This window comes from Branchiostoma belcheri, unplaced genomic scaffold (genome assembly GCF_001625305.1).
Source record: "Branchiostoma belcheri isolate BF01 breed outbred unplaced genomic scaffold, Haploidv18h27 scaffold15, whole genome shotgun sequence".
Taxonomy (NCBI): Eukaryota; Metazoa; Chordata; class Leptocardii; order Amphioxiformes; family Branchiostomatidae; genus Branchiostoma; species Branchiostoma belcheri.
Genome location: NW_017802935.1, coordinates 639,777 through 653,841, shown reverse-complemented (window position 1 = coordinate 653,841; position 14,065 = coordinate 639,777). Strand labels below are relative to the sequence as shown.

At 43.4% G+C, this 14,065-nt stretch overlaps 1 protein-coding gene across 1 annotated transcript; it reads right to left on the bottom strand.

The window, feature by feature from the left end:
* Positions 1-559: 559 nt before the first annotated feature.
* LOC109465362 lies at positions 560-12,879 on the bottom strand. The gene is made up of 9 exons (XM_019762574.1): positions 12,349-12,879; positions 8,074-8,312; positions 7,344-7,398; positions 6,817-6,919; positions 5,836-5,992; positions 5,613-5,676; positions 4,885-5,054; positions 1,839-1,990; positions 560-1,335 (listed from the first exon to the last, which is right to left on the bottom strand). Exons 1-9 carry the CDS (start codon positions 12,659-12,661, stop codon positions 1,182-1,184), a joined length of 1,407 nt encoding a protein of 468 aa, XP_019618133.1. The 5' UTR covers positions 12,662-12,879; the 3' UTR covers positions 560-1,181.
* Between the last annotated feature and the right edge of the window lie 1,186 nt (positions 12,880-14,065).

The following is a 14,065-nucleotide window of genomic DNA, read 5'->3' as shown; positions in this document are numbered from 1 at the left end:
TGAAAACATGAAGTTGAGTTCGGACTGGCTAGAATGATTTCTCATTGAGACAGGTCTGTAGGAATCTCAACACTTTGTAATAACACTGCGCAATAACTCCACACTATAAGGCGTACACTGCTGACAGAAGTAACACCTGTGACGGGGGTAGGGGAGTGCGTATGTCTGTTTCCATCCATCAAAAATCTTTAGCTCGCTGTCTGATGATTTTGACAAGTTGACAGGTAGATTGCAGCGAAGTCTCTTTCTTTCTAACCTTTTGACTTTTAGAACAACTTCTAGTAGAACGTCTGACCGTTACGAGAGCTACGAACTCCCTGTTGTGTATATATGAGTGAAGGCGAGTATTAAACGTCTTTTCAAACTTTGATAGACTGGTATCATTTTTTCTGCCACTAGTTGAAGGCCGAGTATCAAATGAAAAAGTCAAAAGACCTGTTGAGTCTTGTCAAACCTCTGTTATGTGTTCGGTTGACGTACTGTACAATTTCTACTGTTGTCTCAGACGAGAAAGTTAATAAATCTTAATATCACATGTGATGCGGGTTCCGAAGTAGATACTCATATGAAGGTACAGACTTGCTGGATATTGACCATTGTTTTTATGTGTATAATACTTACTTATGTGTGAAATACGTAATACTAGTGTAATAGCATACCAAATGATACAATTATCATCGTGTACTACATTTGTATATACATATTGATTAGACAATATTTCAATTATTAAATGGTTGAAGGCTGTGTTTATATTTGATCCACTATTTTATCTTAGACAAGAAAATACAACACTCTTAAATCCGGTATCAATACTGAAAATAATTGACTACACGTCAAAGTTTGTACATACAACAGCATTCGATGAGTATAGGAGGTTTCTGAAGCTTCAGCTATAACTGAATAGAAACTAGTACGGAGGCATTGATTTAAACCTAAACAAATAAACTCTCTACAGTAGCTCTGTGGTAGAAAGATTAGATGGAAGACATGTTGCCTCCGCATTTAATTGCAGGACTTGTTAAAAGCTTCATAGATAGTAATGATGCCCTAACTGTGCATGATGGCAAAGAGTTCCTCACTACGATAGTTCTTGGAAAAAAATACGTCAGGTTTTCAACACGTCAACTCTTGGTTGATAACTCTGATATTTGAAGGCATGACTGTTTCTTGTTCTTTTCTTATTAGTAGGACACGTAGTTGAGGGGGAAGTTGGGCATGTCCGCCCTCGCCGCGGCCCACATGACGAACCCCACGACTGTTCCTCCCGCAAACATGGCGGCCACGGCAAAGAACGAGATGACCACCAGTAGCGCCGTGCCGGACAGACCGTGGCCACTGGAACATAGATAGGAAACACGATATGAGTTTAACACAACGTCGACAAAAATTTTATACCTTTGTGCCCGTGGTCTAGAGTTATGAAGTGAGAATGCACCTATACCATTATTACGTCACAGTTTGTTTACCTGTTCTAAAGAACATTCTAGAACGGTCAGTTAAAGAATAAGGTTATCACAAAGTTTTCAAAGTCAGGTATGTTTGATTTTTGCTGCGTCTAGTTTTGTTGACACAGCATTACATGCCGTAATGGATGATTTAGTTGTGACAGTAGATGAAAGTAGTACTGTATAAAGGCCTTATATTAAGGCAAACACACACCGCGCTACGCACCCCTGTACAATGTAAACATCAATTGACCGGCATTCATTGTGGTAAACAAATTGTGACGTAATGATGTTATAGGTCCAATGGAAGCAGTTTAGTGTCATGATATCACGACCAAGTCGTTGTTTATGTTAGCACATTGTAGAAAAAAATTCTGAGGTACATGTGCTCACCTTGTACACCCAGCCCCCAGCCGGGCGCCAAACAGCATGACGAGGCCCCCGAAGAACCCGGACGCCATCGACACGCTCTTCACCGTGCCCAGGGTCTGGGACGAGGCTGCCGAGATCAGAGCACCGACTACTGCTCCCGCCACATACACCACCTGGGGAAATAGATAATAATAAATTTTGGGGTCGTGTGGCGTAGCGGCAGCGTTCCCGACTCGGAACCAGAGGCCCCGGGTTTGAGTCCTGACATGCCACCGATCCTGTGCCCTTGGGAAAGGCACTTTACACGACTTTCCTCACTTCGCTCAGGTGTAAATGAGTATTGTACTGTCCCTGTGTTGGTGGCGGCATTAAAATAAGTTGATAAAACTTGAGTGTGTCGTCACCATGTCCTGTGATTACATGTTTAGGAATATAAAAAATAGATAATATATTTTCATTTGATGAAATACCACTCGCTATAGAAACTCACCAATCCCCTACATCTGTTGAACAATAACGGTCAATAGTTACCCCCTTCTTTACCATCCTTACATACCTTGAATTTAAGAAATATGTGTAACAGTTGAAGTTTGGGCATGTACCAGAAAATATTTGTATCACATGAGCTAACTCAACGGTTCTTCTAGTCGTAATTTTTAACAGTTGTAGGTAATAGTATGTGCAATTATTGTGTTCTATGTAATGTTCCTAATGTATCTGTATTTTTATTAACTTCATTATGTGCAATAATATAAACTTTTAGATTATTCTAAATGAAATGTACATTGATTCGCAATTCCGTAACTTGTACTCAAAGTTTACTGCGAGTGATCAATAAATCATTCTTGAGTCTTGAGTGAAAAAACAGAACAGGAGAGTCACATCTTGTTCAGAATCATGCCTACCTAGATCTATACCTGGATGGGTTTGGCTTACGCACTATTCTGGACAGTCTCCGCGTATCCAAGAACGTAGATTTGCCACAAACACGGTTCTGGATACGCCTGAACTTTCCAGAACTTTGTCTGAGAATGATTCTGGATAAAAGACGTACGGTTCCGGACACTAGGCTAGCCTCCGTAGCAGGCTTATAGAACTGGGGGTTTGGTGGTCTTCGGCTGTTTTCTGATTAGCCCAGTTCTAAAAACGGGGGTAATTCAACCAGGTCTATATGCAATCAGAAAATAGCCAATAAAATCTCCGAAAGACCATGAAGACCCCTAAAACCCCCAGTTTTTGGCATTCTATGGAGGCTACATCAAGGCGTGCACCAATGATTTTCAATGCAGTACACCCTAATCTCGCGAGGTGGCGCCGCGTATCATGCGTGTCATTTTCAGAGGGCTGTTTCAGACGGGACGTTTTCTCTGGTATATAATCCTCATCAATAAGGAACAATTTTTTTTTTATTCCAACATGTAATCACCAGACGTGGTGACGGCACACTCAAGTTTTTTCAACTTATATTAATGCCGCCACCAACACAGGGGACAAATACATGACAGGACAATACTCATTTTCACCTGAGCAAAGTGAGGAAAGTCGTGTAAAGTGCCTTTCCCAAGGGCACAAGATCGGTGGCATGTCAGGACTCGGACCCGGGACCTCTTGGTTCCGAGTCGAGCACTCTGCCGCTACGCCACACGACCCCACTTGTTATTTGTGTCAGGGCTGCTAAAAGCATGATGTAGTCAAGCCTCGATATACCTGATGATCAGAATGACAATTTATCCATTCCCCCAAGAAGTGTGTCTGTCCTTGGTGCTGAACGCCATCCCACATGCACTAGAACACACTAGGTTTCTCTGCTACAAAGGTGAGTGTGGATATAGGTATATCTGTATCTGTATAGCTGGTATAACCGCCCTTCGGCGTAACCCCAACTTCGCAGGCACGCTGGCTGTCTTACGCTGGCTATCTAATTTTTTTTTATAATGCCCCCACTGTGATTGGTGACAGTGAGTTCCACTTTGCGATAGTTCTAGGAAGGACTGAGCTTTTGAACACCTCAATCCTCGGTTGATAACTCTGGTGCTTGAAAGATAAGTATTTCTTGTTCTTTTCTGGGCTGGTATCAGATACTTAGTAGTTGGTACGTCCACCAGTTTATTAGCCATGTTGTACATCATGCACAGTCTGGACATTCTACGTCTGTCTTCCAGCGACCCCCACTGTAGGTTTCTTTTCATTTCCGTTACACTAGCACCCCCTTGGTAGTTGTTCGTGCAGAATCTTGCAACTTAGTTCTCTACCCTTTCCAGTTTATCTTTATACATGTATACCTGTCCTTGGTGCTGAACGCCATCCCACGCTAGAACACACTAGATTTCTCTGCTGCAAATGTGAATACATGGATACAGGTTAGACGCACTACTTGTCTCTCCTACCTGCCACCAGTTTCCGAGGCCGCTCCTGTACCTGCTGAGCCTGTGGCGTCTAACTACCAACATGAGCTTAGGATTTTTTTTTTTATCTCGATGAAAACTAGCCTGGTATCCAGTCTGATCGTGGTCGGGGCCGTAAGAGCTCGGGGCCGTAAGAGCTCTGGCCCGCCTGCCTCACATAGGTTTCCCGGTGTGTATTTCACGAGAGATCAATTAGCCCTCGTGTTGGGGAGAAACCAAATCCCCAAGCATACTGTCTCTGATTAGCGTAACACTCCTACCGGGACGGTCTGTTGCACTGGACGGGGGAAGCTCTTAGAGCCCCCGAAGACACAACCTGCCAATACCCCCAATCACGATCAGACTGGATACCAGGCTAGATGAAAACTAGATAGACTTTATAACTGGCATGAGGATGTTTGTTCTAAGTCCACTGTTGCAGGAAGTATGCCTGTACTTGGTGCCGTATGTCATTCACACACCTTTGGTGTATACACATTTATGGTAAGTTTACTGCTAAACTGCTTAAACTCTACAATTAAAGACAGTGTGTTATTGGCCTGGGTGGATAACTCTTGTGGACAGTTTAGTTGCCCCGACGGCAGGACAGACTGCTATGGGACCGGTGAGGTGAGGTGAGGAGGAGGTGTTATTGGTGCCCGGAAATCTTGTTCATCTCTTACCTGCCACCAGTTGCCGAGGCCGCTCCTATACCTGCTGAGGTACGGGGACATCTGCCGGAGCCTGTCCGTCACCAGGACCTGAGACACCACCGTACAGTAACTACTGCTGCCGCCTAACGTGTCGCCTACACTCAGGGTGATTACAAGCTGCAGCAGGCCTATCAGGATTCCTGCAGCAAGGAGGGAATGCGCGTTAGATTGTATAGGAGCGCACGTAACACCTCTGTTATATTTGTCACCGTCACTAAGACTTGGGACACCACCGTACAGTAACTACTGTTGCCGCCTAACGTGTCGCCTACACTCAGGGTGATCACAAGCTGCAGTAGGCCTATCAGGATTCCTGGACAGAGAGGATGGGGCGTTAGACAATCCAGGACCGTAACTACTAGTAATCCTAACCCATTCAGAGGTCTGTTAGGGAGCTGTCTGGCCAGATTTACTCCACGCCTACCCTTCTTCACGAATCTTATCGCATCACACACCGACCATTACTGACCTACCCCAGAACACAAGCCAACCGTGGCCCAACCGCCCCTCCACATCCAAATGTTGAAACATTCGGCTGGCTCGTCCGAACCCTAGCCGACCTCGCCGAAAACTAGCCAACCATAGCCAATCTAGCTAATAGTCTACTCCTAACCATGGTTCGGCAGTGTTTGGGAGGCCTAATATAATTAGGCTATGTGTGACAGCTAGGGGCTCCTTGACAATGAACAATTTCTTACCTCCTATCCACGGCGGCCACGCTCTCAGGCTCATGAAGCACGTCCAGTCTCCGCCGTTTGGTACCTGCAGGAAGGAAATGGTGTCATATTTCTAAAAATGGTGTCATATTTCCGATGTGTGAAATTTCTGTGAATAGTGACGAGGCCGACATTGTTTACCAGATACATTTGTATTGACGACAGTATTGACGAAAAACTTCAGAAAAAGTTTTGTTGTCCTTACCGGTACACACGCCACAGCACTAGTGTTGACATGTCTGTACTCGCACAGCTCGCTCTGCCACGGTCGGACCCACTCCAGGCCGAAGATGATCAGGGCGAGGGCGAGCGTCATGGCGAGAGACAGGGCGGCGTAGGGGAGGGGGACCCAGTCGTCAACGCTGTACGAAACAGAGCACAAAAATAATGAAGTTAGCACTTTCGTTCAACACAGGCAAACCATAATGCTTATGCTGAGGTCACATTTCCAAGCTTAAGCCGGGGCCCGGTAGGACAGTTTCTGGGAATAAAAAGTGTGATATAAAAGACATAAAAACACAAAAGATTTGCAACAACTGATTTTGAGCACTATCTGTCCATATTCTTAATATGAATCGTTTATTTTTCGTTCAAGTAAACAGTTCGGCCGGGTACCGGCTTGGAAATGTGACCTGAGCATTATGTCGAATTTTCAGTCGCACAACCGTCGAGTCGGACTGTCTTTCTTTAAGTAATCTTATTACTATAAGCTTACAGAAAGTTTTACATGTATGTCGACACAACAGGGGTACAGCGACTTTCGTAAGGTCTCCTGCGAACAAACAAGTAGGTACAAATTAACCTTCATTCAGAACGTTATGAATGATCACAGTACAACTACAATGGTGCACAACAACGTACTGTTTCTTCTTGTACGGTCCTATGGGTCTGGTGTAGCGAACCACCCATGGTTAAAGAAGCTAGAAGTTCAAGGGTTAGGTGTAACAAGTCGATCGGTGTAATGTAGCCAGCTGCCGCCGCGCCGCGTGCCTGCGAAGCTGGTGTATTACGCCGAAAGGCGGTTATACCGGCTATACAGATACAGATACAGATACAGATGCTTCCACCGCTGCTTAGAGTGTTACACCCACCAGAACACAGACAAAATCAACTACAGCTACAGCAGACGAACTACAACTATGAACTGCAGCTACGACAAACAAATACAGCGAACAGAGTAACGTACTGTCTCTTCTTGTATGGCCCTGCGGGTCTGGTGTACCGAACCACCCACGGTTCCACCGCTGCGTACAGCGCCACTCCAACCAGGCAGCCGAGCAGCGTCAGGACTGGGTGGAATAACAGGTTACCAACATTCATCAGATATGGAATTTTACAGTTTAAAACATGGTAGACACAAATAGCTGTTCGTTTACAAATTAAAATGCCCATGCGATTCCACAACAAGTTGCTTGAAGGACAAAGCCTGCTACCCTACTTTTTACATACTTTTTTCGTCTAGTAGTATCTGCCACACCAAAATCAAGATTACATAGTATTACACATACACACACACACAAACACACACACACACGCACACACACACACACACACACACACATACACACACACACACACACACACGCACAAACACACACACACATACATAAATACATATAAAAACATGCATTCACATACACCCAAACAACACCTTTGACTTCATTTTCCGTTATAAAGCTTTTATTAAGTTTAATACATCCAGATTTCCCTTACGTGCAGCTCCGTTCCCCACGCCTGCCCCGACCTGCGCCAACACCATCCCCGGACACTACAGGGGAGAGAAGCACGGAGAAAATATTAAGATTAATCGTAAATCAAAAAGACTAAATTTGTCTGTAAATAACGGGATAGTAGCAACTTAAAGGTACATACATACAGAAAGGTGCCTAACGGTACAGTATTGTGTGCAATTTGCAAGAATTCTAGGAATTGTACAGGAATTTTGTCCTCAGGAATGTCTCCCAGCTCTGTTTGCAGACCCATCATACTCTTATTAAACTTTGACCTCTCTTAGCATGGTGGGAAACAAAATGGCGGTGCCCATGGACGCGAACTAAAAAAGGAACAGGATTCACAAATAAACATACCACCCCGCTTATGGTCATCCTCATGCCCAGTAGCGTCACTCCCACCATACACACACAAAATAAGCAAAAAATGTCGACCCTCATTCCCATCATACTTAAACTTTGACCTCTCTTAGCATGGTGGGAAACAAAATGGCGGCGACCAACGGATGCCAACTAAAATAGAACAGTTACTAGAAGATTCTTCCAACAGTGACAAGTTTGAAGGGTAAATATACTGACCTCCAAATTTTTATCTCAGTATCTTTACCCTTCAAACTTGTCACTGTTGAAAGAATCCTCTAGTAATTGTATCTATACGTGACAAATGAATCTCTTCAACGATAAAATAGAACAGGTTTCACAAATCAACATACCGCCCCACTGATGGTCATCCCCATCCCCAACAGCGCCCCTCCCACCACGCTCGTCACCACGCCCTTCTCCTGGTGGTCGATGAAGACATGGCGGATCTCGTGGAACACCGGCCGCGTCACGGGCAACGTTGCCATGACACCCAGGCACAACAAACCCGTTGCCATGGCAGCCAGGAACGCCTTCATCATGATGAACCGCTGGTACACGAACTGGTCACGGATGACGTTGGGCTCGAAAACTGGAACAGAAAAAAGCATAATTTGCCCTGTTCACATTATCACCGTCTGCGTATTTGTAAGCTTTGGCGCTGTATCTGCAACAGCCTGAAAACATGAATTTCTAGACGAACTAATCAGTGATGACGTTTTGCTCAAAAATCGTGATAAAACAGTGCACCCCATTTCCAGTCCTTGATCTTTTGCCCTCCCATCATTCTGCTGTCAATCTTCCTCCAACTCACATGCGGTCAACCTACACTGCCCGGAGAAACACCAACAACTCAGCCACCCCAAAACTATAACAATTGGCGACGAAATAAGGCCATGTTGATTTGATTATATGGATGACATCTTTCGGGAACCCCAAAACTGATGCGCGCGTGCGAATAAAAAAAAGTTTTGCAAAAAAAAAGTTGTTTTTATTATGAAATGTACGTGGTCATGAAGGTTGAACAGATGGCACAGAATATGGTTTGGCGAATAATCTACTCTTCGAATTCATTTCTTTACAATTTCGTGTTTTTTCGTTTGATTTTGGCATTCTACGACATTGGTATGTTTTTTTTTCTTGTAACTTAGTATATTTTTGCTCATTTTGCAACTGTTTTGTACGATCTACAGTATGGTTGAAAACCTTTTTTTTTTTGAAACGGCCGAAAATTCATGCGCGCGCGGATGTCATCCATATAATCAAATCAACATGGCCTAACCTAATATACATAGAAATTATCTTTCATTGTTTTGTCTACCGTAACCCCTACAATGTGAATAGTACATTCCATCAAAATCATTTGTTCTTTTATCGCACAAGATTACTCTGTTACTTGCACAACTTGCTTCGTTCAAACAAGCACTGAGAAAACATTCTATGAGAGAGCTTATGGTTACAAATGTGCAGGCGGTCTATGTACAATGCGCCGCATATCAAGTATAATTAGGTACAACTGCTCACTGTACCCTTCATGTGTATAGTTAAGCGTAATGTAGAGTGTACATGTAGAGTTGAAATATTCTCTAGCCAGTAGTCCTTTATAATACTCAGATACAATGTCAGATACAATGTCCGTTGACCATATATATAGCATTATGTTAGACACCTACCAACTAGTAATCTTATTATTTGCCATACATTGTACCCGTGACAATCGTTGTGCAGTAAACTTTGACTTTTATCAAGTTCTACATGCAGCCCAATATATCACGTATTAAGTACAGTTGAATACAGTCAAACCTGCACAAGTGAACGGACAAACTCTATATTTTGACAACATTTCAGTAGTCCCCTTGATAATTTTCCCATTTACACGAGCATTAAGAACCCTGTCTAGAGTGACCACTTGTCCACATAGACAACATTCTAAAGGCCTACTGAATGGTTAGTCTCTACCAGACTAACTACGCTGGCTATATAAAGAAGAATAATTGCCAGGGGAGTTTGGCCGCCTTGTAGGTTTGATTGGCCGCGCAGGGAAAAAACTAGCTCCCCGCGGCCGGACTCCCTTGGCCAATTTTACTCTCTATTTTTGCCGAATTCTACCGTCCGTATTCCGGTAGAAAGGCCTGGTGGAGGCTACTGAATGGCGGCCTTGGGTAGGTTTATTTTGAGTGCTTTTAAAGCAAGATCCTCTGTTCACAGCGATCGAGTTACGCACTCAACTGATCAACCATTCAGGCTCAAGGCCGTCCTTAAGGTCAAAGGTGAACGTCCGTCAGGTGGTTGAACTTTTGTTGTTTTTCGAAAAAATGTTGACTCACGGTGGCTAAGCAAGAATATCGAGGTGAACGTTTGAGTGAACTTGGGTAATGGTTATTAGAAATAGTATATTATTTATTTATCACACTGTATATTCAAGTCCATAATTGAGGCATCCAATGCGATTTCAGGGCAGCAAAACTGGAAATATTCAAGGCAATATTTGTGATATGGACACATGCTGCTTCATATTAGCACATTTGAGTCAGTATTTCATACTCTACTAATTCATTTTCTGGGTGGTACCCTAAAAATCAGCCAAGGGCCCTTCCAGTAACCATTTTCTGTCGAATTTTGGGAATCTTTGCTCCATGAGGGTCAATATACATTGGGATACTGTGGTTTCAACTCAGTATGTAGGTAAGAGACTAGGATATTGACTTTGAAAAATCGGGTTTCCAGGCCCTAAAAACTGCACTGATGCCTTTAACGTGTCGTTAAGTAAATCATATGGACGTAAAATAAGTCACCTTTGACGTAAAGTGTAACTGCTACCACTGGCCTAGTTTTTAAATGGCATTTGCTTCTCTGTCTCAATGTTTACAAAGTACTTAAAACCGACAATACAATACATGTTTGTGCGGTACCAATATTACAACACCACAGACCATGTAATATAACGTTACGAGGACATACGTACGTCTTTCATCGGGGCCCTGAATTACACACGTGCACGATATAAGGAGTTAGTAAAAGACAAACTAGCTGGTGTATACACTGAAATTCTCTGGTACTGAGCATTGTACAACAAAAACTCGCATACAAAGGGAAGACATGTAAACTATGGGCTTGATGATAGCATATTTGCATTATACGTTGGACTGTTTTGTAACGATACATGTAGCTTAATTAGTTATCTGTCTCTCTGACTGTATTAAGCTCTAACACACAAGGCTACTGCTTAGGTATAGCTCCTACACACAAGGCTACCGTTTAGATTTAACTTCAACACACAAGTACCGTGGCCGACAAGAACAAAATTTTACACCGCAACTTTTGGTGTTTTACACCGCAACTTTTGGTGTTTTACACTGCAACTTTTGGTGTTTTACACTGCAACTTTGGGTGTTTTACACTGCAACTTTTGCTGTGTTTTACACTGCAACTTTTGCTGTGTTTTACACTGCAACTTTTGCTGTGTGGAAAACTTACACCCCTCCCCTTTTATAATGGACGGTCCCCCTGTCAGGTCAAAGGTGACAACGATGGCATGCAAACTACGTCGACTGAGTTATCCTTTTCGTGCATAAGTTTTTTAGAGGAAAAGCTTGGCTACGTTGTGACGTTAGTTTTTTTCTAAAGGTTTTTCTAGCTTTGGCCTATAGACCGGGATAAATTTAAAAATGTTTCGACCAGGTCCAGTGATTACAAATTATGTTGCTTTTTGCTGCCATGCGTCAGAACAAATTTATCAAGGACGTCAGATATCCAGCTCCAGACATCAACAGCAATGACATAAATTTTCTGCAGGTTAGTTCATTATTATTGGGTATGGGCATCGTTTTTCTTCTAGACGTCAGCTTGTGACTTGTCGCCGCCATCTTTGTCACCTTTGACCTGACAGGGGGACCGTCCATTATAAAAGGGGAGGGGTGTAAGTTTTCCACACAGCAAAAGTTGCAGTATAAAACACAGCAAAAGTTGCAGTGTAAAAACACCAAAAGTTGCAGTGTAAAACACCAAAAGTTGCAGTGTAAAACACAGCAAAAGTTGCAGTGTAAAACACAGCAAAAGTTGCAGTGTAAAACACAGAAAAAGTTGCAGTGTAAAACACCCAAAGTTGCAGTGTAAAACACCAAAAGTTGCGGTGTAAAACACCAAAAGTTGCGGTGTAAAATTTTGTACTTGTCGGCCACGGTACACAAGGCTACTGAAAACATACAGTACAAGAGGGGCAGATGCACGACAAACGCAAGAATGTCAGGGTCGGCATGTTTTGGAACGACAACAAAGACTTTAGGTATGTAGAGGCTTAAGGCACCGGCCTATCTAAGCCTGCGTCATTGTTTCCGATATGGACACTGAGAAGGGCCCATTTACTATTATAATGTTCATTCGTGTTAGTTGTTGTATCTAGGTTCTTGAATGGATAAAACGGTACACTTGTTACGACAATATGTTCCTAGATTTGTTAGCACGTCAACCGTGTAACCTGTATGTTGCTATACTTGAATGACCCTGACCTCTTTCCTTATAACCGCAAATCCCAATGAGAAGCGACCAAGAAACCAGTTTGAGGATTAGGTGAATAAAAACAAAGGTTCAAACAAGCAAGTAAACAATCAAGCAAGCAAGTTTCTCACCTCTCGTCTTCTCCAGGGCGATGCCGAACAGAATTCCTCCCAAGAAACAAGCCACGATCTTAACACAGACGTGCCACCACTTCCCCTGTTCCTTAAGATCGCTCTCCAACCCCGCTTTCTCACAGGTGGTGTCTTGAGGGTCAGCCTCGTCATTCTTCTTCTTCTCTGCTTCCCTGGACAACTCGTACTTTTTCTTCCCCATGTCGACTTTAACGTCGGTTGTTGGTGACAAACTTGTTTCCTGATCGGGTGCCCAGGCTTCTACCGGTGGCTTCTCCTGGTGACCCTGCCGGTCTGAACCCTGTGTCTGCATGGCCACGCCCACTCTTGTTATCTTAACCAATCAGATTCGCGCTTGTAATTATGATTGACAGGACGATAGGACAAGACAAGTGATGCGCTATGACGCGGATGAGAACTAGCCCTCAGGCGAAGCTTTGCCCCATGAATTTTTCATGGCAGCTGCAACACGCAGGTCTACTTCTAGGGCTGGGGTTACCTGCGTGCATTCAAGCTGAGGACAATACAGAGTCAATAGCGGGTTCCAAAGGTTTTGTTTGCCCTTTGTTTGACCTCGCGAGGCTCTGTGGTAATCATTACACGGTTTTATAATGAGTGATACTCGTATCACACCCCCTTCCTACTAATAAGGCCACACCGTCTTAATTTTATGGATGACATCCTCTGAAGACACCTAAACTAGTGCGCACGGGCGAATAAAAAAAATCCGGCCAAAAAAAGAAATGTTACTAAACCACAAGAATACAAAGCTAGTATTGTGAATTCGCGGCAGTACTTAGCGACGTATACGACAAGCCGGCACATGCTGGCTTTTTGCGGAATTTATGAATGTAGAGGAACATATCATTCTATAATAATTACCAAGCACATGTAGGGTGGTAAATGTAAGGGTTATCTCCAAGCAGATGTTGCTGGCATCCGTGATCTTGCTATTGAGTCATCGTCAAGCAGATGTAGAGTGGCATACCTATAAAGTTACAGTGAAAGCCAGTTAATTGCAAAACGCTTATAAGAAAAAGTCTGCTAATTCAAAAGAATTGTGAAAACCCAAACCGTTTATCATTGGCGCCATTGTTTATCGCGCCCCTTATTTGAAAAGCCAATGCCGGCTAATTAGAAAAAAAAGTCAAGTTGCAACACATTTTCAACCAAAAACATGCAAAACAAATCACCAAAATCGGCGGAAAATTTCTTATATCAGGACATCAAGCCGCCAAAAGGGACGAAGTTGTCTGTTTGAACCACAAAGGAGGCCGAAATTTACGTTGATCGAGCGGTACCGGTCGGGCGCACATCGGCACTACGTAATGAGAAGCGCGAGCCGGTTCATAGCCGCCAAATGCGGCATGCTTTTGTGTTCTTTTTTTGGCCTGTTTATTCCAATAACGTTTAATTTCTCATACAACTCATTTTTAATCATTAAAACCGTGTCTCTACTTGTGTACTGTGCCATTATTTTGACTTTATTTCGACTGCAACACGGCGCTATCGCCGCTTCAACACACCAAATGTGCCGCGAAAAATACCGCGAAAAAATACCGCAACGATGCATCTGCTTTCCAAGCAGATGTAGAGTGGCATACCTATAAAGTTATTCCCAAGCAGATGCATGGTTGCATATGTAAGATGTACAACATTTCACAATGATAGCGCGCCGAAATGCCAGCTTTTTGTAAAAGCACTTGTTTCGGGGGGG

Bases quoted from the DNA above. Each gene is read 5' to 3' on its own strand.
- LOC109465362 (XM_019762574.1), bottom strand. From the start codon at position 12,661: ATGCAGACACAGGGTTCAGACCGGCAGGGTCACCAGGAGAAGCCACCG. The intron at 6,920-7,343 runs GTAAGGGAAATC...TATTCCACCCAG, and splicing joins CGTGGGGAACGGAGCTGCAC to TCCTGACGCTGCTCGGCTGC. The intron at 5,677-5,835 runs GTAAGGACAACA...TCCTTCCTGCAG, and splicing joins GTGCTGTGGCGTGTGTACCG to GTACCAAACGGCGGAGACTG.